Source organism: Centruroides vittatus, unplaced genomic scaffold (assembly GCF_030686945.1).
Source record: "Centruroides vittatus isolate TY-2023 unplaced genomic scaffold, ASM3068694v2 contig_318, whole genome shotgun sequence".
In the NCBI taxonomy this organism is placed as follows: domain Eukaryota; kingdom Metazoa; phylum Arthropoda; class Arachnida; order Scorpiones; family Buthidae; genus Centruroides; species Centruroides vittatus.
The window spans coordinates 159,528-186,019 of record NW_027122045.1 but is presented as its reverse complement, the minus strand read 5'-3'; the positions used below and the strand labels follow the sequence as shown (position 1 = coordinate 186,019).

The 26,492-nt window shown below is 28.8% G+C and overlaps 1 protein-coding gene across 2 annotated transcripts in view; it reads right to left on the bottom strand.

The window, feature by feature from the left end:
* Positions 1-26,177, bottom strand: part of LOC136973496 (Kv channel-interacting protein 4-like) — a 49,918-nt gene extending 23,741 nt beyond the window's left edge. For both annotated transcript variants that reach the window (XM_067268225.1, XM_067268226.1), the window contains exon 1: positions 26,071-26,177. In XM_067268225.1, the coding sequence (XP_067124326.1) occupies positions 26,071-26,092 (22 nt within the window). In that variant the 5' untranslated portion in view covers positions 26,093-26,177. The remainder of the gene's footprint in view (positions 1-26,070) is intronic.
* Positions 26,178-26,492: the final 315 nt, after the last annotated feature.

Below are 26,492 nucleotides of genomic sequence, written 5' to 3'. Positions count from 1 at the left end.
TTACCATTTAAAATTTTTTTAATTAAAACGTAATTTATAGAAGAACTATTCTAAATCGTGTTACAAGCGACATTAGTGCGAGCGATGCGATTTTCGCTTTTGTCAGTATATTCGAAACACTAATCGCAGAATTTTAGCGATTTCTGTAATGTTATACTTTACAAATGTTTAAATTCATTTATATTATAAAATACATATGTTTAATGATAATGAATATAGAAAATTGCGAGTGATTTGCGATGCTACATTTTGTCGCGTCGTGTGATCGCGCGCCCATATTTAAAAGGAAAAAAAAAAATATTAAATTATTGTATTTTGTGTTAAACATGTAGAATAAGGCGAGATTTTGTTTTAAAACTAAATAAGAAACATATTTTATTATTAATACTAAAAAAAAAATACATTTTGTATTAAATTTCTTCAATATAAAGCGCTTAATGTCGCTTCGCATCGCTTGCGCTTTGAGTAGCGACGCGAATGTGTATGATAGAAAAAGTGTAAGTAATTACTTATGAGAATAGAATAAAAATTCAGAAATTGTATCCAAAAGACAGCTCGTAAATGTGTAATAAAGTCGCATTTAATGCTCCCATCAAACCTTTCTAACGTTCCTCTTGTAGTAATAATACTGTATTATAGATTATTATAATATATGTGTACACATAAAATATACTTTACGAGCTTAAAAATAGAGTCAGAAAGTAGAAAAATCTTTCCAAAAGTTGGCATTTGACATGAAAATTAAATTTTAAAAGAAGAATTTAAAGTTTTATGCCAAGTAATTTCGGGTCCATTTCATCGTCTTGATATTTTTAATCATAAAAATTCCTCTTATAATCCTTCATGTCCACAGTTGATTTTTATAATCTTTTGAGAATAATCGTTATAATTTATGGACAGTTGTTTTAAAATGTCTTCCATAAATTACAGGCAAATTTCAATTTTCTCGAAATTCTCTAAAAGGTAAAGAGATAAGAAATTTCCCCCTCCTTTTTTTTTATCAAAGCTTTAAAAAATTTGCTAGCTTGGCTATAAATTTTGTTTAAAGACAAATAATAAAAATTGATTCATACAAAACAGGATTAAGTATATTGAATTCAACGTTCAGATAATAGTCTCTATCAGTTATTACGTAATTTACTTCACTCCTTGTCAGGTATCTCTTCATTATGACGTCTTATCTTTTAACGTGTGTATCGAAAAAACTTATTCTAGAAATTAATAAATACAGTTTATAAATTGTTGTGTAGATTTTAAGAAAATTTAATTTATAATTTTTCTTATAAAACGATGTTTAAATTAAATAAAATCCACAATCAAAGTAAAGAACTCTCTATACAAGTAAACTCGTTGTGTAAAGTTATCTTATTTTTTTTATCAAAAAAATAAATAAAATAATTTATAATGATAAAAAGTTACCTTTTTAAACATATTTAAAGCTTTTTTTTTAATGTTAAAAGTGAGGTTTTATTGATTTAAATCATGATAATTGAGTTGTAATTAAAGACATTGATGAAATTAGGCAACACAACTAGGCTATAATGTGGGCGGTCTTTCCATAAGAAAGTAATCCTCGTTTAGTTGGTAGATTGATAGAAAGAACCGCATATTTAAATGTTAGATTTATAAAAATGTAACCCCCATTTAGGTGTTAGAACTGTAGTTCATTGGGTGCGAACCCGCGACGAGTGTTCAGTTAAACGATTTTCCTTAATAAGTAATGACAATTCTCATTTATTTTCACGTTAAAAATAAATTGTCGAATATATTTGTGACATTTTTAAATAACAAAAATAGAATTTTATTGATTTAAATCGTCATAATTGAATAAAAATAAAATGTTGAATTTTATATTAAAGCTGTAGAAAATTTTTGTTTAATATTTAAAATAATTACAGTAGAGCATCGATTATCCGACTCCCGATTAACCGACTTATCGGTTAACCGACCGCGTTCTAGTCGGCAAATTCAAATGTCCGCTAGTGATGTGACGCTACAATATTTGGTTATGTCTTGGCTACTTGATTATTTTTGTTAAATTTTTGCATGTTTTAGCTGGCAGCACTGGCTCGACCATGAAAGGGAGGCTAGTATTTAAACCAGGCTTAATACACTATACTGATAATGTATTTCTTCATACTTTTCGGTTATCCGACTTTTCAGTTATCCGACCAATCCCAGTCCCCAATTAAGTCGGATAATCGATGCTCTACTGTATTATTAAATTAAATTTTTATTTTTTAAAGATATGAGTATTTATTATTGGACTCTGCGCATTTAACACGGTAATTATCTTTAATTTTTACGAGAAAAAAAATTTTAAATGAATAAATACATTGTTAAGTTCAAGAAAGAGAAGATTCTGTAAATAATATCGTAAAAAATTTATATATTTTTATTTATTTATAGTTTTATTCCGCTTACTGTAATTTAAAAAGATTCATCACAGTACAGTGCAGTACTGTACAGTACAAGTACAGTACAGTAAACATTATGACATTGCGTATTATGCTAAACACAAGAATTTGTACGCTGTTCTAATATTACAAAAATACTTAATTGTAAACGCGACATTTTGTAACTAATAAAGATTTTTAGTTATTTAAAGCAATTATTTATCACATGTTTTAAACATTTTCCCTGCTGTTATATATCCTGTGTAAGAGGGAAGGTATGAAGATCAGACAGAATTTTTAACCTTTTGGCCGGAAAAGTTATGCAACTCGTTGTTGGATAATTTATAAATATATTTTTACATTTTAAAATTATTACAAGAAAGTGATATTTAATGATTTTCGTTTTATATTCATCAACTTTATGTATTAATTTACTAAACTGTATAATATTGATATGCCTAACAATGAGCACCTTCCAACCAAGGAGATCTTTAAACGGCAGCCATTCTCCCAGGAATATTTTCCTTGATAATAATGCATGCGATATAACTTCCAAACTATGGTTGATTTTTTATGGTGTCCGTTGTTCATAGGTTTGACTGAAAATTAACCAAGAGGAAGAGATTAAAAAAAACTAAAGGTTTAAATTACTCTACACAATTAGATACGTTGTGGCCTACATTATAAACTATAAGATGTTCTTCCCCTGCACCGATTAATGTTACGTATTAAAATATGAGGCCCTAAACTGTATAACTTAGTGCCTTAAGCTGCAGTCAGTTTAATTATGTGCAAATCCGATTCTACAATTATCTACATCAAGAATTAAAAATATAATAATTTAGGATCACGTAATGTTTATAAAATGCCACGAAAGATGCATAATAATAATTCCTTACAAAAAATTATTATTGAACTTCAAAAAGCGTAGAAAACAGATAATAAATTTACTTTAAATAAGTATAATAGCAATATCCATCATAAAAATTTTAAGAAAAACTTAAATAAGAAAAAGGAGGAGGAGGATAGAGTATTGAGGGATACATTGTTGGATGCAGCAGTTTCCGCTGATACTTCATCTTTGTCATCTTTCAAGTGATCCACTAGAAAATAGAAGTTACAAAGTGCAATTTAAGATGACACGAAAAAAAATATAGTTTCGGAGTGATAAAAAGCACATTTTTTAAAGAAAAATACAACAAGAAAATGAAATGTCTCCTTCAAGGAGAAACTTTGAAAAATCTATAAACATGCGGTCTTATATTATATATCATCATTTAAAATATACTAGCAATAATAATTTTATGAGAATTTATATTAGTTCAGTTATAGTATGAAACCTTAATAACAAAATTAACTTGTAATTTTATTCAATGCCTTTATATATATTTTTATAACCGTATAAATTTTAATTTTTTATCGAATATTCTTTACTTTTATGACGTATTTTGACATTCTATTTAATTAAAGAATGTGTTTTAGTGTTATAAATCATTGTAAACAGCAAAAAATATTAAGTATAATTTTCAAGAACTTTCAATTAAATGTTATAATTATATATATAATTGCTATTATTCATTGTGCTTTACATTTACGAGTAATTTGTAATTAAAGTTTTATAATAAATTTGAATGTTTGTTCGATTTGAATGCTGCATTTAGCATCATAGGCAGAATCCCAGCATACAGGTGAAACAACCAGCACCAGATTCCAGGTGCATCAACAAGCACCCAACCTCCAGGTGCATCAACAAGCATCCAGCCTCCAGGTGCATCAATAAGCACCCATCATCCAGATGTAGGAACCAGCATTCAGTATTCAGCTTCTGGATGCTGTACTGTACAACATGAATGACGTAGAATCTAGTGACAAATGCTGTTGCAGTATTCAGAAAAAAAAAACCCTTCGAAATATGTATAAAAAATCAACAACCTGGTTAAATTATTAACCGAATAATAAATTTTCATTCGGTGTATATCAGTAAAACGTTAGTTTTAAATAAATTCCTATTATAACAGTTAAATTTTCATTGTTTTCGCTAAGAATTCAAAGATGGCGTTTAGAAACGGTACATCAAATTCATTATCTTAATTACCTTTTTAAATTTTTTATTCATTTATTTATTATTATTTCATTTTATTTAGGAGTAAAATAATTTAAAAATTAAACAGTTTTTAAATGTTTCAGTTGGTTGTAGCATAAATAATGTAGTTATTATAAGAGAGTGCCTTGCATGAAACCAAGTAAAATAAAATATTAAGTGTATGTACGATATACATACACTTAAAAATCGATTTTCTTAATACCAAATAAATGAATTAAAAGAATTACAACTAAATTTAACCGACACTTTAATTAAATAATTAAATATCTCGTTAAGTCAGATCTAATTAAATTTGGATTATGTTGATTTTAATATTTAAATAGATTCGAAGGTACTATTAAATTTAAAAGTACATTTCTTAAATGTAAACATGAAAAAAACAAAAAAAAACTCTTTCTATTTTATTCCTTTTGTTTTAATATCAATAAGTTAAAACGTTCGTAATTCAATCACTTAATACGCTGCGTTAACAAAGATGGCGACGGGAAACGGTGTAATCAACTTAATTTACTTTAACCGTTTCCAGTTTTTCCCCCTCTTTCTATTAATTCCTCATTTTTGATGAATTAAACTCAATTTTTAGAATTGAAATAACTTATTTAACGTTCTTTATTCGTTTTTTTAAATGTAGAAATAAACTGACATTAAAATTCATATATAATGAAACATTAATTTTAGTTCTTAGAAACTATTTTAAAGGAAATCTTTCTTCAATTTTGGCTCTTACTTGGACCATATTCTCGAAAATCGTGTGAGAAAAATGTAAAATAAAATAATAAAAATAAAATTGAATAATTTCACTTATTAAAAATTATATATTTGAATAAATATTTATTTATATTAATTCTTAAAAAATAGAAATAAATAATTAAAATATATTTTTAGCTATGTCTTAAAATTTTAATATTGTTTACAGATGATTATATAATGCTTTTTTTACTTTGTTTATTATAATACACTAAGAAGCAAGAAATAAAAAAAAAAAACAAAGATAAATAAATTTGAAAAATTAATTTATATGAATGAAATATTTTAAAATTTGCTATAAACATTAAAAATATTTATTGACGTTTACTGTATTTTAGTCTACTAGCTATTTTCTTAAATATATAATTTAATTATATTGTTTACATTATAAAAACGTCAAACTACTTTAAGAAGTAAAACAAATTTTGAACTTATAAATTAATTAAAAAAGTAATTTATCTAATAATATTTTAAATTTAAATTTACTTTACTTTATTTTCTGGCATATTTTCATTTTATTAAATTCGTTTCTTGATTTGATTTTGTTGTGTTTCATGAGTCGACACCAGAAACAAATTCATTTCTCTGTGTGTTTCTGTGTTGATTTCTTTTTTCTGTGTTGTTTTCAACAATAGAATTAACACAAGAAAACTGTTTCTTTTGTTCATTTCTCTCTTTGTGTTGTCTTTTAAATAAACAGAAAATAAAGAAATGAACAAAATTAAGAGAATAAATATATTTGTTTCACTGTATTCATTATTTTTCAGTTTTCATTACACGAAATTACACTAATTTTAGTTTACTTTTTACTGCTTTATTTCATATTTAAAAAAGTGAAAAATTGCAATTATTGAGCAGTTATATAAATGTCATTATCCGTATTGAATTTATTTTCATCTTTTATTAATTATACTCACTCCCAATTTATCAATAAAACCTATTAGATTCGGCTTTAAATTATAAATAAATTACTAGTTATGAAATGTAAAATTCAAATTGCAAGAGTAATTTACTTGAATAATTAAGCATAGATTTCTATGTTAAAAATTTAAAACACGTTTCGATATATCTAAATATTATACACAATGCATAACGTTCGGCACGACACTAAGAATTTAGGTTTCACACAACGAATGACGATGTATACAGTGTTATTTTATATGAATAAATTGTATAATACATAATAATAGCATATTATATTACCTGTACGATATTAGATGCAAAGTAAATAAATTATGAGAAATTTGATGTCTTGTTTTGTAAAATATGTGTCTATTCTAAGTAAATAAATAATGTTAGTGTTTACGTACATTTTTACTTTTTTATTCATACTATAACTGAAAGATTGAGCGTAACGATAGCGTAACTCTGTTCTTTTAAAGTTCAGATATTGTATGTTAAACGTGGGCTACATCTTCACATTTCACTGTTTCCATCAATACTTAAGCGAAGCTCTAGTTAAGTTTTCATTCTATTTAGAGACAGTATATTATACATGAAAGTACAGCACTATTAACTCAATTTTGACATTGGAGTGTGTCAGATAACTCTTGTGTCAGCCTTTTAATCTCGTAAGCATTCACATTGTCTTATTCTATCTCCTATTTAAAACCAGGAAAGTTGTCTGATAATATTTAGTCACCCTACGCTATGAAATTTAAGTAACAACTATTACTTAATGTCGATAGTTTTTTCCTAAAAAGAATATTCAAGTTTAAAAATGCTAAGACACTAATTGAAAGTTAAAATTGAATATGACGATATCTGTTATGAGATTTTATTTAAAAAATAACTTTTATATTATTAATTATTGTATTGTATTGTATTGTATTGTTGGTTTATTGACGTAAAGATTTATTTTACATGCCCTGTACCTGCCAGTGGCACAACCAGGGCGTAGGAAACAATATAATTGGCGCTACAGAATGCTACATTGAAGAGACAAGATGAAAATATAGAGTGGATAAAACAATAAAATAAAACAGTTTCACGAATCACCGCGTTACAGCTTGTATCGCGTGGAGAAAGAACAAGATGACCTCCCCTGTAGCTAAAGAGAAGGGCGGCATTGCCGCCCAGATTATTAATTATTATAAAACGGCAAAAACCTTGATTTTGAGAATAGAAATAAGGCTTTAAAAACAGTAACAAGTAAAATTTTCAATAAGTCGAAGATGGCCATTCGATTAAAATGACAGCCTACCACTCTGGGAATCCGGAATCGAATCCGAAGGGGTCGACAAATCCGAGAAGTGTTTCGGTGGTTGTTCTTCCGAAAATTGTTCCATCCAGTCGACCCATTGTGAACCTGACAAAATCCATTCAAAATTTATAGAAACAGCCCTGTTATTGCCCACAAAACGAAAAGTCTTTAAAAAGACCCCATTCAAGATAACACATGATCACTCTATCCTCTTGACCTTCGATATCCTGTGTCTATAGAAATGATCATTCCAGAATTCAAAATTTTTGGTTCATCCAGTCCTGAGATATAATGCAAAATAAACACATACATACACGTAAAGAAATCTGATGGCCATTTTTTACAGATTTGGGCCATGAAGTGTAAAAGCATTGAGAAATGCAAAAAAGAAGGAGTCAAAGTATGACGAATCACCACACAATCTATTAATATATGTTATATTCTATATCAGTGTTTCGCAACCTTTTCTACTTGCAGCACACCCATGACTCAACACGGCACACCAAACTGTTATTACCCTAAAATACGGATGAAATGATACTATTAATAGAATTACATAGTGCCACTAATCTATTATTATTATTATTATCATTCTTTTTCTTATTATTATTATTATTAAACAGACATAAACACCTATGAGCAAATTTATTTTACATTTAATTTCTTAGAATACATAAAAATGCGTGGCTTGTAATAAAGAATAAACAAACATCATCTTATTTCATCAGTTCTGCGGCAAAGAATGAAATACAAGCATAAGAAACACAGCAACTGTGATAAAACATATAAATAAAACTTGACAATTAATAGAATATGTAAAAGTTCTCGTCACACCTTTCAGCTTGTGACGGCACACCGGTTGCGGAACACTGTTCTATATCATACAGAACTGGAACAGCTGGGTAATAACAGTATTAAGTATAAGACAATATCATTTCCTTTATTATAATCTAATCAATTATTCTACATATTTATCCACTATCAAAACAAACCAAAGTTTTTTCTTTTAAATTTTTATACAGTCAACCCTTTAAAAATTCTAAAATTTTTGCACACTTTGGTATAAATAATTTAATTTTATAGCTTTTATCCACTAAACCAAAACATTATAAACTAGTCACAATCTACCATTTTATATAAAGCTACTTGTAAAATTTCTGCAAACATAAATTTTGATCACGCGTGCTTACGTAATTGAAAATAAAATAGAATTTTTTAGTAGAAACGTGACTAAAGTAAGACTTAAACGTAAAAATTACGTACTAAAACTTTCTGCAAATAGCAATTCAAACAATGCCGGGTTACTTAATGCACTATTAAATTTCTTAATGCAGTTTTCAACATTACTTAATTAGCAGGTATTGAATGGATCGATGACCAAAAAACTACAGTTAATAGTCATGCTGAATTTAAAAAATGTATGTAAATTGCTCATAGAGAATAATCTATAATAATGAAAGTTAGAGACTAATGACGCGCGTTACGTGTAACGCATGGCTGAGTATATGCAAATTTTAACACGACAAGCAAATATTTGATACGTCTTGAACGAAATCAATCTCATTCCGTAAATATCGCTTTATTGTGTTTAAACAGATGTATAATGCTCCTTTAAAACGTTGAATGATTCAAATTTTAATTTTTAAATATTTAAAAAATAAAATTTTAATAGTTTCGTGTAGAATATTTGGTTAAAGAAATATTTTACTTCGTAAAATTGAATAAAATGCATAAAGAACGTAACATCGTTCGATATTTTAACAGGAAAAAATCGTATTAAGCAAATAACGAAGTTTTTTGGTTGAGTAATTTTGTTGTTAGTGTAATTCAAAAATTATAACAATTTCTACTGCTGATTGGTTGAGATAGAAATTCGTAGAGAGAGATTACACCAATAGCAACACGATCTCATCTCCGGTAGGAATTACGTATTATTACGTTTCGTTTTCAATTTCAGCCAATCAGTAGAGAGAATCTATGCAATATTTAAACTTTTCCAACTTCTTGTAGAATTTTGCAAGAAAAAATTGATTAAAAATATTTTTAACACTATTTTTTACTTAAAATATTTATATAGGCCTAAACATTGAAATACATGCATTTACATCTACGGGGTGGCCCGAGTGTCAGTTAAGCCGTGTTTTGTGTTCCAAATAAACTGAAACTGTTACGTGAACTTGCAGAATTATTTCAATAAGACAACAATTTAGTTTAACCGACTTTTGGCCAACTTGTACGTGTTATATTCTACTAATTTCTTCTTGTTTTATTAATTTCATTAATTAAAAACTCTTTGTTTATTTTGGTACCTACAAGCAATTATACTGTTTCGTTTTAATTATGTTTGCATACGTGCCTCAGTTTCCTAATTCTTCTAATTTTTCCTCAAAGTTTACTGAAAATTAAGCTTATTCAAACTTTAGGTGATTATGTATTTGATGTTTTGCATAATAAAGTTAAATTGTGCCGTATTGGGAGCACAGTTTGGCTGTTATCATGGCACAGAAGAACGTTAAACTCTAATGGTAGATCGCATGGTGGAATTTCTGTTTGCAAACTGTTGATTCATTCAGATTAATTGCTTATCGTGGTTTGCCATCTTTCAATTTAATTATGCTTAACATGTCCTGTCTTTGATAAGGCCTCAATGCACATTTAATCACTCCTAATCTCTTGTTTAAACTCCTTTGCTGGCGAAGAGGGAAGGGAAAGAATTGTATTAATTAATACAAATTAAATTCTTTTGCGGTTTCTTATTAATTTTATTTAATGGGTAGAATTATAAACAGATATAATTAAAACTATCCATCTCTTTCATTACTTAATTATAATTAAGAAAAATCGTTAGTTAAGTGAAAGTATCTATTCAATCTTTAGTTAATTTACTACAATACACACAAACACGATTTGTGAGGAAAAGAATGATGATTATAATCGGTTTGTCCGTCTGTATGTCTGCTTACGAGAGAAAAATTGAACTGAGTTTATCGATTACTCTTACAATTTTAATGGAATACACAAATTACTCAAATTCTTACAGGATTTATACTACACCCCCGCATTTACGATCTAATCGGTCGTAAAGTGAGTTATCTAGTTCCATGTCGTAAGAGGTGTTCAGATTCCTGTAAATGCAGTTTTAAATAAACAATATGACAGTAAAGGGAGGGCATAATATAACTTTACAGTCGATCCTCCAAAGACGGCCTCACCTCTGATCAACGGCCATTTTTTAGTGACCGTTGTTCAAGGGTTTGATTGATACAAGAATAATTTTTATAGTAAAAAAAGTGACATTTTCCTTATTAAAATCATTGCCATCAGCAAAAGAATTTCCTATTTTTATGCTAATTGCATTCAAACAAATAATGAATTAATTACGTTAATAATGTGCTTACATCCATTTCTACACAGTTTAAAATATTCATTACGTGTAATTTAGTTAAGTATACGTGAAGACATTTTGAATATTATACGTTTAATTAATTAATAGCAACTGATTAATTCTAACCACAAATAAATAAATAAAAAAATTAGCAAAATTTATATAAATATAACGCACGGTACACTGTTTTATACTGTACAGTTGCAAATGTGTCTGTCTCTTACGCTGTATAATAAGATTATTAATGTTTATAAGGAAGAGAAACTGTAAAATAATATCTTAAAACAATAGAATGGTATGTTTTTTACGAAATAACGAGGATTTGTATCGTTATAACGAGACTTTTTACTTTCAAGTTGCAGCAATCTAATTATATGCAAATATATGAGATTTTTAAGTAATTTCTTGATCGAATCCCGCACTCATTTATCTATAAAGATCGTTTGTTGGCTGCAATTTAAACAAATTGTAGACCTAGAAATTCTCACTATCGTTCGTTTGTGTGTCTGTCTGTTACAGACCAGATATGGATCTTAGGGGCATTAGGCCCGATTAACTGTATATTAACTTCCAGTACAGACCGGAAGTCACGTGGTTTTTGAATTCAAGACTTTTCCTCTAAACGGAGTTAGATAGATGACTGCCGTGCCTCTGTTGTTATCAGGAAAAGTATGATGTACAGGAGCAAGACACTAATTTGAAATCGAAAGCGTATATTTTAAATTAAATAAATTAAAAAATATGATTTAAAATTGCAGCCCGGCAATTAATAAATAAATAAATAACAATAAATAATTGCTCGTTTTTACTGATTTATTATTATAAATACTCTATTTACCGTTTGCAAAGTTTACCATCTCTTCATATACCACAACTCTTTATTGTTTACCACTTTTTTAGCAATGTAACAATCACAGTAGAAAATGTTTCATATGACATAAAGTTTCGTTCGGCCATCATTTCCCATTCTTCATCACATTTTATAGCACTCAAAGGGCCGTGTCGCAAAATGATTTCCCCTCTGAGGCATGAAGTATGCATATCTTCTTGAACGTCATACTTTAAAGATTCAAACTTGTAATATATACGACTCGATAAAAAACGGGTAATTCCCTAGTTTCTTTATGCAGAAACTGAGATATAACTTTGTCAAAAAAAAAGTGCAGTAACGGAAGGAAATTTGTCCTTATCCAAAAAAGGTGTAGTAGAGGAAGGAAATGTCTGCATCTATCCAAGAGAAGGTGCAATTAAAGGAAAAGATTGCGCACCATCCAAGAAACGGGTGCAAGAAAGGAAGCAAATTTGTGCTTCCATCCAAAAAAAGAGTAGTAAAGGAAACAAAATTTCTCCACTCATCTACGAAAAGATGCAGCAAAAGAAGGAAATTTGTCCGTCTTTCTGTTACTAAAGACTTTCTTATAAGTCTCGTGTAACTTTTACTAATGTTTATATCTAAGCGAGTCGATCAAAAACAAAATAATCTTTAAATTTTATAAGTTTAGAAGCTACTAAACAAATCCTTTAAACTTATCTTAATCAATTCTACAGAAAAAGAGTTTTAAAGTTTTACAACCGAAATTAAACTTACGTATCCATTAATGAATCACTTTGTGATAAGTTTATAACATTAAACGATGGACACTGCTAAGTTTCTTAGTGAGAGAAGTCGTAAAATATGTGTTTAGATATCATAAATAACACTCGTGTCATGATTTCTTACGCTTGAACATCTCTTCGTTACGATACAACTAATAGATTTATAACAAATATTATTGTAAAAGATTAAATCCTGTTACGAAGCTGGTTTGATCTGATGGAGTAAGACAAGGCAACAGATTGGCACTCTGCTAATTAGGGATGCCTCTCAGGAGGCCTTTTTATAAATAGCTGGGTCCCCTGTTTAGGTATTAGACACGTGAGAAGAGAACTCCACGTGTCTGGCCCTTCAGTGAGGTGCGAACCCATACCAATATTCATACTGTACCTCGCATTTACAGGGCCTCACAGTCCTAAGAGGCCCTGACTTTACATAAACTCCACGTCTTTAATTCGCTTAATATTCTTAAAATTATGCAAAAATTTACTATAAATATATATCAAAATATTCCCGAATATGCAAATATATATTCTAAATCAAGATTATTCTGTAAAAAAAAGTAAAAAATAAATTACATGATTACGGAAAATTTAACTTCCTTCACGAGAATGTAATTAAATAAATTACTTAAGGTAAAATAATAAAGAAAGGGGGAAGGGAAAAAAATAAATTTAAATTCAATCTGTAAAAAAATTCACGATAATGAAACTTAATTTTCTTAGAATTAATCATTTATTCGACTTTTAAAAATTATTATTACACAATTTTTTTTAAATGCAAGTAACAAGTAAAGTGCTTAATTAACGCGAAGCTTGACGTAAAATTTAAATAAGGATAATAAATTTTATCACAAATACTTGACACGAAGGGAGGAGGAGAAAAAAGTTTATTTTACTTATTTATTTATTATAAATTTTAGTGACAAAATTAAAATTCTGTTAATGATTAATTTTACATGAAATAACTTAATAAACCCTTCTAAATAATTCAAAAATAATTATAAATATTAGAAAAAGTGATTTAAAGTAACAATTTTTTCTTCCATGGAGAATGCCACCCACCCTACAGGACTTTCTATGTAAACTTGCCCCCTATTCAGTTGTTAGACACGTGAAGAAACACCCTCTATAGGAAACATGGCCCTATTTACGTGCAGAAGGATTTCATTTTAGAAATTTGGTTTTATTCAGTTGTTAAACACATGAACAAGAACATTATTTGGGAAAGTTGACCCTATTTAGCTATTAGACATATTAAAAAGAAATTTATATGGGGAAACCTGTTTCTATTCAGTTATTATTCACGTGAAGAAGGGTTTTATATGCTAAACTTGGCCCCTTTAAGTTCTTGTGAAATTTACAATTAAAAAAAAATACTTCTGTTAAAATAAATGGCAGAAAGTAAAGAATTTAAAGATATAAAACATTACAAATTAAAAGAATATTTTCTGATATATGAGTTTGATTAATTACTAAAGTAATTCTTAGTTCTATAATTCTCACGAGAGTAACTTTAATGGAAATATCACGCTTAGTAAGTTAGTGAGTTCCTGAGAGAAAGAGGTTAGATAATTTACGTTCAAACATTTCTTTAATCTGTTTAATAATAAAACAGACACTTAATACGTGAACTTCTGCTTTAACTGTTATTTCTTGAAGTTATGAATATTTCTAAATCTTCACGTAGTTACTTTATTTAATCGTAACTTGTAAAATATCGCTTGCAAGATACTACAGTTGATTTGCTCAGAAATGGATTAAAATAAAAAGTATAGAAAAATTCCTTTGTATATAACAGTAACGATCACTTTATAACGTACTAAAGCTAGCTACGTATGTGGAATACACAGTTATTGGGCTGCAATTTTCAAATTGCAGACCAATGTCTGCCTGTCCTTCGTTAAGGAACTGAGTTAGATGAAAATCAAGAACACATGTGGAAAGCTTAGTGGCCTGGTACTCTAATTATCCTTCAAACTTCCGTTTTCGAACAGAAGTAGCGTGATATTTTAAATTGAAAAACGATTAAAAATTGCTGCCCTGCTTTGTGACGAAGTCACAGTTACTAATTGTTCGTATTGTATAAAGAAACTACTTAAGAAATATAAATAGTGCAAGCCCTAATAAGTTTTCCTCAGACCATATGCAGGTTGTTCCATAGGCCCGGAAACATAAGAGTTACGCTGATCTTTGTTTAGTGTTTGATACCGAGTAAGGATGTAACACCCCAGTGTCAGTACGTGTAAGACAATAAAGATCAATGTAACTCCCACGGTTACTGACTTGGGACACCCTGTACATTTCTTGCTACTCGATCTTGATTCAGTACAAGTAATTTGTGATACAGATTTTAATTATATAAACTTCTACAGAAGGAGCCTCTTAAATACAGTTGCAAGTCTTGCATACTGCGTTGTTGCATTCTGAGAATTGCATCTATTCTAAAGTCATTATTAGTTAAGATTCTGATAAGCAACTGAGTGTAACAGGTGTGTAAGAATTAATAAAACTGATAATGATCATCGTGTAACGTATTAAATTCCATTACGTTCACCCACCTAAATAATATAATTACGAACCCTAAGCAATTTACTGTGTTAATTACATGGCCCGGTTACATTATTTATGAAAAACAAGATAAATTTACAAATTATTGTATCATGAACATTTGCATATGTAACATGTTATGCCGATTTAATCTTTGATATATGTATGAAAAAAAACCAGCAATGAGTTTCGTAACTTTCCCGGCCAAAAAATTTAAAATTGTGTGTGGCGCCATCTGTTATGATATTTTATTAAAAAGGTTTTCATAGTGTTAATTATTATAAGAGGCCATAAAGTTTAATTTTTGAGAGTAGGTAGTCAGTTTTTTAAAAAATCTAAATGCTAATAACGAATAAAATTTAAGTCCGACCCCACTCGAGATATGAGAAATGACCTCTCTTTATCTTCCACCTTGTTGACTTTTAACCACGAAAATTTAACAGTGTCAATTCCCGTAGGACCCAAACCTAACTGCAAAATTTCAGAAAATTTGGATAAAAGGCACAGGAGTTATTAAGCTTGAAATAGGGTGAACAAAATCGCTCTCCCTACGCGCTGACATTAATGTATACAAAACCCCCCAATTTTTTTATTTTTCGACGTTTCAAGTTCACCTGAGTCCAAAAGTGTATAAATCTGGGGATCATCGTTCGATCGCTCGCCACACAAAAGGAATAACACTTGTGTTATTCCTTTTGTATGGCGAGCGATCGAACTTGTGTGTAACAGAGGAAACCTCTGTTATCTATTTACTGATCAAAATTAGTCGATATTCGAAATAAGTAACAAAAAATCCAACATTATTAAATGTGACTAAACACATTGTCAGCTATCCTATAACATAATTAAGTGATTTTTAACTAATTATGAAAGGATTAAGTTAACTTTTAATTTCTTTATCGAACACTGATAGAGTAACTGTTAAATTTTTACACTTCAATAAGTTATTGATGAAACTTCTGTGACGCACGACTTAACAACACTCGAATTAAAACATGCTGTTCTCTATAGGCTATACTTGCAATAATTATTTAACATTAAATTCATTGTTCAAATTATTCTGGTTAATGGCAAATTAAGTAAAACTTCACACTATAAGATGTGTACTTTCACCTACTTTTCAGCTTAATAACTCTTGTGATTTTTCACGAAAATTTCTGAAATTTCTCCAGTAAGTTTGTGTATTTGGGCCATTAATGGTGTTAAATTTTGAAAGGTAAAGATCAAGGGGGTGGGGAGATAGAGGGGGTTACGTGTAGGGTATTACGTGTCATATTCCGAGTGACGTAGGACATTTACTCGTTATTAACATTTAAGATTAATTAAAAACTCGTCTCTACTTTCGAAATTAAGCTTTTTGAATCTTATAATAATTAATTAATAATATATAAGGCGTTTTAATAAAGTATCATAAGAGATGGCGCCACATATGAGTTTTAAACTGGCCGGGAAAGTTACGCAACGCTTTGCTGTAATTTTTGTAGAGAATTGGAGAGTAGCAAGCGTGTTTTATTGTTACGTCTACTTCACAGACAATAAAAGTACAATGTTAAAATAATACTAATAATAATATCAATAGTCTCCTTCATTGCAAGAAAATTCCGTTTTACAGAGGTTATTCTCTGCTTCCGCTATAGATAGGTTTCATTTTATACTGGTATAATGGTATTTATCTAACTATTTCATTTGTAGAAAAGTCCGTTTTAGATGTAAAATTCTCGTTTCAAAGTAGATATTACCGTGTTAATGCGTTAAGAGTTAAATTAATGTTACATTTTACTGCAGAAATAATCGACAGCACGTTAATGAGGCAAACCTCCAACTTAAATAAATAAATCATGAATATTTAAGGATGCCGTAAACATTTGTATATTCGAATGCTTCAGGAATCTATCGAGATTTGAAATTTATGGATGTTTACTACAAATTTATTAACTACTCTCCTACATCCTGTAGGCTATTCCCTCAGGAACAATGAAATACTCAGCTATATGAGTCACTCCATTCCACTAATTTCTTCATCTTGCAATTAATTTTAACTTCTACAAGAATTCGAAAAATTCCAAATATATAAGGGATTAATAATCGAATTTAATTATTAGAAAGTAAGAATTTGGGTGGCTGAAAATAAAGTTATAATTCGATCTTCCCTCAGTGACATTTGATTCCTAATACTAGTATCTCACTCCCTTGTTATTGCTTACGTGTTCAGCCAATTTTTTTTAGGAAGTAACGAGCGAAACTTGAACACTAATTTCGTTGTTTACTTCACCTATAAGTGACCCTTTCGTTCTTTATTACAAAATAAACAGAGATTGATTCCGTATATTGTTACGTTCTACTTCACAATACAGCCTTCTTGCACGTGTTATCTCACATGTATTGCTGTTTACGACGTTGTAAGGTTAAATTATTTTCTTAACCTTTATATTTCCTACAGTATTACTGGTTTGTTTTAATCAGTTTGTGCTTTATTTTATGGGCAAACAGGGCAATTCTCATGCCAATTGGGGTATTTTTATAACAAAATATTTCTTCCCAAAATCATTCCTCAGAAGACGTGAGTCCCCTAATTCAAATTCGCTTGGGTCACATAAAGTTATGATGCATCACTGGTCCTATGGCTGTAACATTTACACGTAATCTAAACAAACTGTAACTTCGCTTCGCTCCATCCTCAAAAAGTTAATTTATAAAGTAAAACCCGTGTAAACCAGAATCGCACGATACAGAATGATTTTTCCGGATAAGCAGGTTTCCGTTTTGAATTTGAATTGTTAATTTTTTTACTTAATTCATTTCTTTTCATGCTGTGTACGGAACTGCAATTGTTCATTCTCCTTTGCTTAGTTTCTGCATCACGTTCCAGTGTTTAGTATCTGCTCAAGCTCATCTGCTTAGTTTCAGCTCATTTTCCAAGTAAATATGCAATTGTCAATTGTTTACGTATCTTATAACTCATGTTTATTCACGTGTCTTACAGAACAGAAATTGTTCATTTTCCATTTAATTCATTTCTGTTCATGAACCATAAAATTCACTACTGCTTCTTTCCTGTTATCATCTAGAACTGTTTGGAACTGATTCTCGTCACCCTCGTTTTCACTCCTGTTTCTATTATTACGTTTGTTATTGAATGTTATTTTTTATATCAACTTAACCTCTCAGATTGCTTCTATTCATTTGCATAACAATTAAGACTTTCTTTCACAATTAAGCATCATTACAAAGTATTTTTTCTTCCATTACTTAAACACAAGTGAGGATTTCAATTTACGAAACAAAATTAAACTAATTTTTTTTTTCCATTTTAAAGAAAATTGTCCAAATAAATACTACTTAAACGGTTCTTTTATTATATCACAATTTAACTAAGGTAAGTGATCAGTAAAAAAGTCATTCTTAACAGCTTATTTTCATTCCTTTAATTATTTTCCCCCCTAAAATTAAATTTCAAAGAATAATTTTGCATTAAATAATGAACAAAAAGAATTAACATTCTCTTAGACAATTGCGCAAGAAATACATTAAAACTTGTTCGGAACGAAACCTGAATATAACGGAAACCTGCGTAAACAGGAAAAAACATATTTCGTACTGTGAAATTCCAGTTTACACAGGTTTTACTGTATAAAATTATATTCATAATTAAACTGTTATATTAATGTACTTGTATATTCACATTCCTTGTAGAGTTTGTAGCGTGTATAAGTATACTTATACAGCTCTACAGTATACAAGCATACTCTATATATTAACATAGACTTTATGTCATGCAAGCTAAGTTAGTGCCTACAGCTTTACGAATGAGTAATTAAGTATGTATGGTACAACAGAATTTAGCAAAATACATTCATATTGTGTATAACTTCTAATATATAATTTATATCCATAAATAATCTATGTAAGTATACTAATACAGATTATACAATTTATATTGTAGCTTGAATAAATTGTGCACTAGCTACACGTTTACTTAATAAAATAATGGAATAAGCAGTATAGATGTATGCATATAATATAGAAGCAGTCCAGTATAGACTTTGCAAATACCTGTGTAATCTATAATACAGTACATAATATAAACTTTATATAAGTAATTACAAGTATAATACATGTACATGGATCATATATAGTACCAGATTTGAGACAAACTAAACAAGCTGCAGCGTAGGATCTCACATTATGAGAATATAGCTTAAGACCTCAGATTGGGTGTATAGTTTAGGACCTCAGATTATGAGTGTATAACCTAAGGTTTCACATTATGTAGCTTGGGACTCCAGGTTATGAGTATATAACCTGAGGCATTAGATAGGGTGTAAAGCTTGCAGTTTTACATGTATCATTTAGTGCAGAAGAAGGGTCTATTATTATATAACTTAGAATAAAAAAACTTCAGGTTATATATCATATGAAAATAACACAAAATATGCGAATTACTGTACCAGTTTAAGATATTATTTTTAAAAAATATACCTTTAAATTTTTCTTGAAAAAAATTTAGATATAAATCTCACATGGCCCAGATTTTCTGAAGTTTAGTGTAAGAAATACAAGACTGTACTTTATGGAAGAAAACGAAAAATTTGAAAATTGCTTACAGAAAATTTGATAAAATTTATGTGTTTTTCTTGTTTTCTGTTGAGGATATTTACACTATTAAAGTAACAAACATCAATGTGTTGAATATATCTTACATTTCAGTTTCTAATACCAAAAATTTTATAAAAAATATAAAAAAGAAATCCTAGAAGAAAAAGAAGGTTCTTTCAAACATCCACTTTGCACTTTAGAAAAAAAAACTAAAATAAAATAAAATAAAAATAAGAGTAATAACTAACTTTTCTTTACTTTCGACATCAGATAAAAATGTCTTTTCCTCTCTCTCAAGTACAAGTGAATCCTCTGAGAGAAAATCAAACTCTGCTGATTTTATGTAATAAAAATGCAACTTACTTTCTAAATATTTTAATATAAATGCAATATTTATAAACCTCACTTTTTGTTTTAAAAAATTGCATTAAAACTTAGTCCTGAATACAATATTTGCTTAATTGTTACGCTACTATTTAATACAGTATATAAAAGCTTCTAAAAATTATTGTGCTGCAATTTGAATAAAACTGTAGACCTATAAATCCCACTGTCGTCCATCTATCGGCCTGTCTGCCCTTTAATCTTGAGGACGGTGTTATATAGACGAAAGTAGAGAGCAGATATAGAAAAGTTAGAGACCTTCCGTTAAGTTTTTTAAATCTATCCATCTTTCTGTCTCTCGAATTTAATTAATAATACTGTTTATTACATAAGCTGTATACAAACTTTCGGTATAGAATGGAAATCACTTCATTTCCCCACACCGGAGTTACACAGATGACCGGCATGACTCTGTTGTTATCAGGAAAAGTATGATTTACAGGGGCAAGACACTACTTTGAAATTGAGAGCGTATATTTTAAATTAAATAAATTAAAATTATATATGAAAATTGCAGTCTGGCAGCACTATGACCTTGTCACAATGCTGAGTTGTAATTGTTAATTATATTATTAATGTCTTTAATTTAAAATATACGCTCTCGATCTCAAATTAGTAGTGTCTTTCACCTGTAGATCATACTTTTCCTGATAACAACTTAGTCATGTATAGATTTCAATTCAAAAATTTTTGAATTAAATTTCTAGGAAAAATCGCGTGATTTTTGCGATGTTCGGGTAAAATCACGTGATTGTTTCGCAGCAAATCACCTGTATTTTGCGAGTGATGAAATCACGTGGCTTTTTCCAGACAATCACATGACTTTTACTTTCCCGACTATTTTATATACATACAAGAGAGGAAAAGTATGCCGATCGATCAAAAAACTTTAAATTTTTGAACCCAAATGACCTTCAAAAGTCGAGAAATGCGAAAATTTTGGGAGCTTGTATGTCTGGATGTAAGATATGTAGGGGCACGATTTTGCTCAACCATTTTGAAGCTTAATAACTGCTGTGCCTATTGCGAAATATGTGAAATTTTGCAGGTGTCAGAGGGATTCATGCTATTAAATTTTTGTGGTTTAAAGTCGAGGGTGTTTAGACTTAATCAGCATTTGCAACTTTTTTTCTTTTATAAAACTTATCTACATCCTCAAAATTAAGCTTTTATTATAATTAATACTATAAAAAGTTTTAAATTAAACATCAATAACAGATGGCGCCACACGCAATTTTAACTTTTTTCCTACCGGGAAAGTCACGCAACTTGCTGCTAGTTTTTTCTCCATGACTTTCAAAACTCTTCCGTGATTGGTATCATATTCAATGGCCATTATTTATAAATTAAACCACGAAGAGAATATTGTTACTCGTGTTATATAAATATTCATAATGGTAAATTAATTTAGTAAAATACAAATTACATTTTTATAACGACAATTAATATTAAATTACATTTATTAATTATCGTTATACCTCTCAGATTCTCCACAATATCAATGGCGTCGTATTTAATAAACGCATTTAAATGAACATTTCTTTACATTAATCTCTTCTAAATTTAAGGAATTAAAATCTGTAGGCTTCAAATTTAATTCTTTTTATTTATAAAGGGTGGTTCAACAGTCAATTAACCTATGGGAAGATTAAACACTTTCTTCTAGTGTACGATTCATATTGACCAGTGTAAAACTCAAAACGGATCTAGGCCACTCTGTATTTTACTACTTAAAATCAAAATGTCTCGTTGTTCGTTCTAATAACTAATAACTAATATATGTATATATAATAGAATGTTTGTGTGTCTGTCTGTTCACTGTATACTTACAAATGGCTTGACCAATCAGAACCAAACTTTTTATACCTACTGAAGATAATACAGGCTAACTAGATGGCTAACTGACTTGTGGGCTACCGTGTATTTACGCCATAAAAAATAATAATAAAATAGAATTTCTTGATTATTTTTAAGGAGAATAATTTCTGATATTCTCTAAATAATAATCCAATTTCCTTAATTCAATTTTCGAAAATCCATTTATACTTTGTCGCATAATAAAGATAAGCAATTCGACTTTAAATGAAATTTCTACTTTTCCAGCAAAATTATTGGCTATAAATTAGCTTTAACGCCGAAATATTTAATTAAATTATTTTTTAATTATTCATATAATATATTCCTCGATGAATATAGAGGGGAATAACACATAAAATTCTGCGAAAAATGACGTAAAGTAAAGTCAAAAGGTAGATTTAATAGGAACAAAAGTGCTATTTGTGACGATAAAAAAACTGAGTATGAGGATCAATGATCTAAAAATAAAAATGGCTGTAGATTAGATTGGATAAAGAATATCAAAAAGATGGATGCTTTTAATAAAATAAGATTAAAGATCAAAACAAATTTTTTTTATCACGTTATAAGCGTGTTTTTCTTTTATTTTCTCCACTCTACTATAGTATTAAACGAACACTTTTCGAGTCTCTATCAAGCCAAGTGTTACACTTTTATAAATTCAAACGGTATAAAAGTCGACTTTATTAGTTAAAAATGGTATATAGGGGTGATAAAAATTAATATTTTTTAAATTAGATTACCGTGCGTCCTCTTTTTCTCGGACAGAACGTTTATTTTATTGTAAATTTTATTTGGTGTCCTCTTTTTAATTGTTTGGCTGCCATGTGGTTAATTTAACGTCAATGAAATTATCACGAAGTCGACTTTATGGCGTTAAACTGAGGTACAGTATGTGAAATTAAAAAATGCCCTTACGTTATAAAGAGGTCTACACAAATTCAATTTGATAATTTGAAAGTTACGTGATTTGATAATAATATTTGCAAAACAAAACATTACAGTTAGTAATTTGGGAAAATCCATTCGTTAATACGACAGTGGCGTTATATAGGAAGGCGCTATATCCAGGTTTGATCACATAAAACTATATTTTAAACTCCATAAATAGTTATTTCGCGCTTTTAAATGGCGTAATAGTATTAGTTACAAGTAAATAAAACCTCGATTTAGCGCCACCATTTGCTGTAAAATCAACACTAAATCGGGTGTGGCGCTAAACTAAAGCATCTCAAGTGATAATAATTACACGTAGTCACGAAATCTACATACAAATTCGAATTTGAATGTCGAGTCACGTGAATAAGAGCAAGGTGAAAGGTCAAATCGTATATTTTTAGTGAATCACAGACACTTCTTAGTGTTTGTGAGTAAGATCAGACCTAGTGGAGCTATTTAGAAAGGCGTTATACCGAGATTTGGCCATATTACAACAGTTTTAAGGTATCTTACTCAAATGTTTAGTACGGTACATGAAATAACTTTAATGTGTTTAGTACCCTTAACAACAGGAAATTCGATTAGAATATTAACCAAAAATTATAATAACAATTAAATTTTAATAATCGTCATAAAATTTTAAGCAGAAACTGTGTATATTACGAATGGTCAAATCTTATAGTATTAACTAACACAGGCCTATTTATTAATTTTATTAACAAATAATAATAAAATAAAATTCAAATACAAATATATAATATATATATATATATATATATATATATATATATATATATTTTACAAAAAATAATAAAAATAATTACATCATTTTAAACAGAAAATAATAATAAATTTAAGTCTTTATTGCATGACCCAAATACGAGAAGACGTATTTGTAACTTGTTTACATTCGTAAAATAAAACCAAATTTTATTGAAATTACAAAAGAATTATAAAAAAAACAATAAAATATTGATTAAAATTGTACTTTTTCTGAAAAAAATACAAATTATTTACAATTAAAAGCATTGTGACATCGTCACAATGCCATCAAGCTGAACTTGTCTTGCCTCTGTAAATCATAATTAAATTCATAATTCATATATATATATATAGGAAAATTTTCGAATTGAAATCACGTGACTTCCGGTATAAACCGGAAGTTCTTATATACCAATTCCGGGCCTCATTCCCGTAATATTTCCATATCTGGTCACGTCTTTCACTCATCTAACACCGTTGGCGAGATTAAGGAAGAACAGGCAGACATCCGAACATTTTTTCTTCTTTTATTATAGAAACAAAACAGAAAACCTTTAATTAAATATCTAATAGAATTATGGCTTATATTAAGGTCTAAAGAATTTTAATTAGGAAAGTCGAGCGGATATTTTCATAAAAAGACATAAAAAGAAGTAAATGTGTAAATAAACACGAGCTCACGCGCAAGTCTGGGTGACATTAAATCGAGGTGGTTCTTTTTTAAAGAAAATATATAAAAATTTGGATATATGTAATGAAAAACATTTCTAAAAATATTCTTTAACGTATAAATGATCAAATTACCGTAAAAAAAAGTTAAGAAACTTTTAAAAATTCAATTTCTCTTCAAATACGTTAAAATTTTAAGCATAAAAAGTGTAATTTTGTAACTAAACACGAAGATAAAAATGCTATTTTTGCATAATTTCATTCATTAATTATTTAAATTTATAATATCTTTTAAAACTTCGATGAAATTAAACACATTTTATTTATATTTTAAGTAAAAAGGACGTCCAGACAAACTGAACAACAACGCAAAATTTCTAAAAATAATTTTTTTTTTTTTTTTTAAAGAAAAGTTATGACATAAAAAGAAAATTTTATTTTATAAATATATTAATATTATAACTTACTTGTTTAAATGTAAATAAAACAATTGATATAATTAAGCATTGTTCAGGCGATTTTTATAAATTATAATTAAATAAATTTTAAAAGTAATTATAAAAATATTAAGAAATAAATAAAAAAAAAACACTCCGTAATCTCGATTTTCCCAAAAAACTAAATCGAAATTTTGCATATTTATACTAAAAATCAACATACAGACAAACATACAGTCACTAAAATATGTAAAAGTACACTGAGATTTTTAGCAGCGTAGTTGAGTTTAATGACATTATAGTTAAGAAAATAAATTAAATATTATAATTAAAGTGTTTATAATTAAACAACATCGTAAATAACTCGTATTGTGTGACGTAAAGGGAATTGCACACATCATTAATACATAAAATGTGCAATTCGTGAAAACGTTGAGCATTCGTTAATTGCCAATTATAAGTGAGGAATTGATAGAGTTTGCATGCTGCTGAACATGCTGAACATGCAGGAAAAACGTCACAGAACATATATTTTTTTGGGGGGGGTGTTTTCATTGATAAAGGCTGAACGTGTTTATGAAGCTTAACTTTATAGCAATATTGTCCTAGAAAATTATTTATTTTTATTACTTTAAAAAACAAATATTATTTATATTTTTTATTAACTTTATTTTATTACAATTTATATATAAAATTATGTTGTGAAAATTTAAGGGTTTTTATTAAATAATTCCTTAAAGGAAAAAAATTCTTTAAAAACTAGGTACAGTAAAACCTCTCTAAAACGAAAACCTGTCTAAACGGAAACAGTTTTTCTGCGTTAAAAAAAAAAAACAATTTTTAAAACGAAAACCTCCTAAACGGAAAAAAAATATTCGGTATGAGTCCGGCTTACGCAGGTTTCACTGTATAATTATAATTATAAGTAAAAGAATTATATTTATTAAATTTTGCTTTCATTTTTATTTTAGGAAAAAACAAAAACAATATATCTTCACTTCTGCTGGAAATAAACAGAATTTCTTCAGGAATTTTTATTGTTAAGCTGATAAATTTCCATATATATAAAAATTTCTGATTACTCTTCCATAAATAAAGTAGAAATTATTTTAAAAAATCAATTTTCCCTCCTCCCAAAAGGCTATAAATATATTTAAAATACGTCCGCAACTAAATTGCCAAAGTGAAAACTTTCTTATCGAAATGTCACCCCCAGTGACAATTGCACCAAGAAACTACCACTCGAACCAAATTAGGAACCGTTAAATATCCGCGAAATTGGAAAAATTTCGCATAAAAATCTCCATTTTTCCCCAAAGGAAGCGCGGGATTTATCGCTTCATCAACAATTAAAAAAAAAAAGGGTGCTACTAGAACAATTGACAAGCGAGAATTCCCCGAATGCCGCCGTTAGGAATGAATGTTTTAACACAAGGAAATAAACTCACCTTTCTTTTTTCCACCGAACATACCCGAAATGTCAGCAGAATGAACTGTTTTTCACTATAGTAATGCCGCTTGCCCGCTACTGGCAGGCAAGGTTTGCTTTGCTTCCCTGACAGTGTTGGATTCTGGGATAGCTCCGCTTGTTGCCATGGTTCTCACGTGACATATCTTAGCGACCACCTGTGCTTGAGTGAGGAAACATGGCTCCTAAAATCTCACGAGTGAAGTCTTCCATTATGTTATTGACAATCGAAGACGGATATAAATACGTTTCACTATTTATTGAGATGTAATATATACTGTATATATTTTTTCCACTGTAAACATTCAGAAATAGTTTAAGGAACACCCTTTTATTTTTTAAATATCTCTCCCTTTTTGGGGGAGTTTAAGTGGTAAATTTAATACCTAAATTTCATTGTTT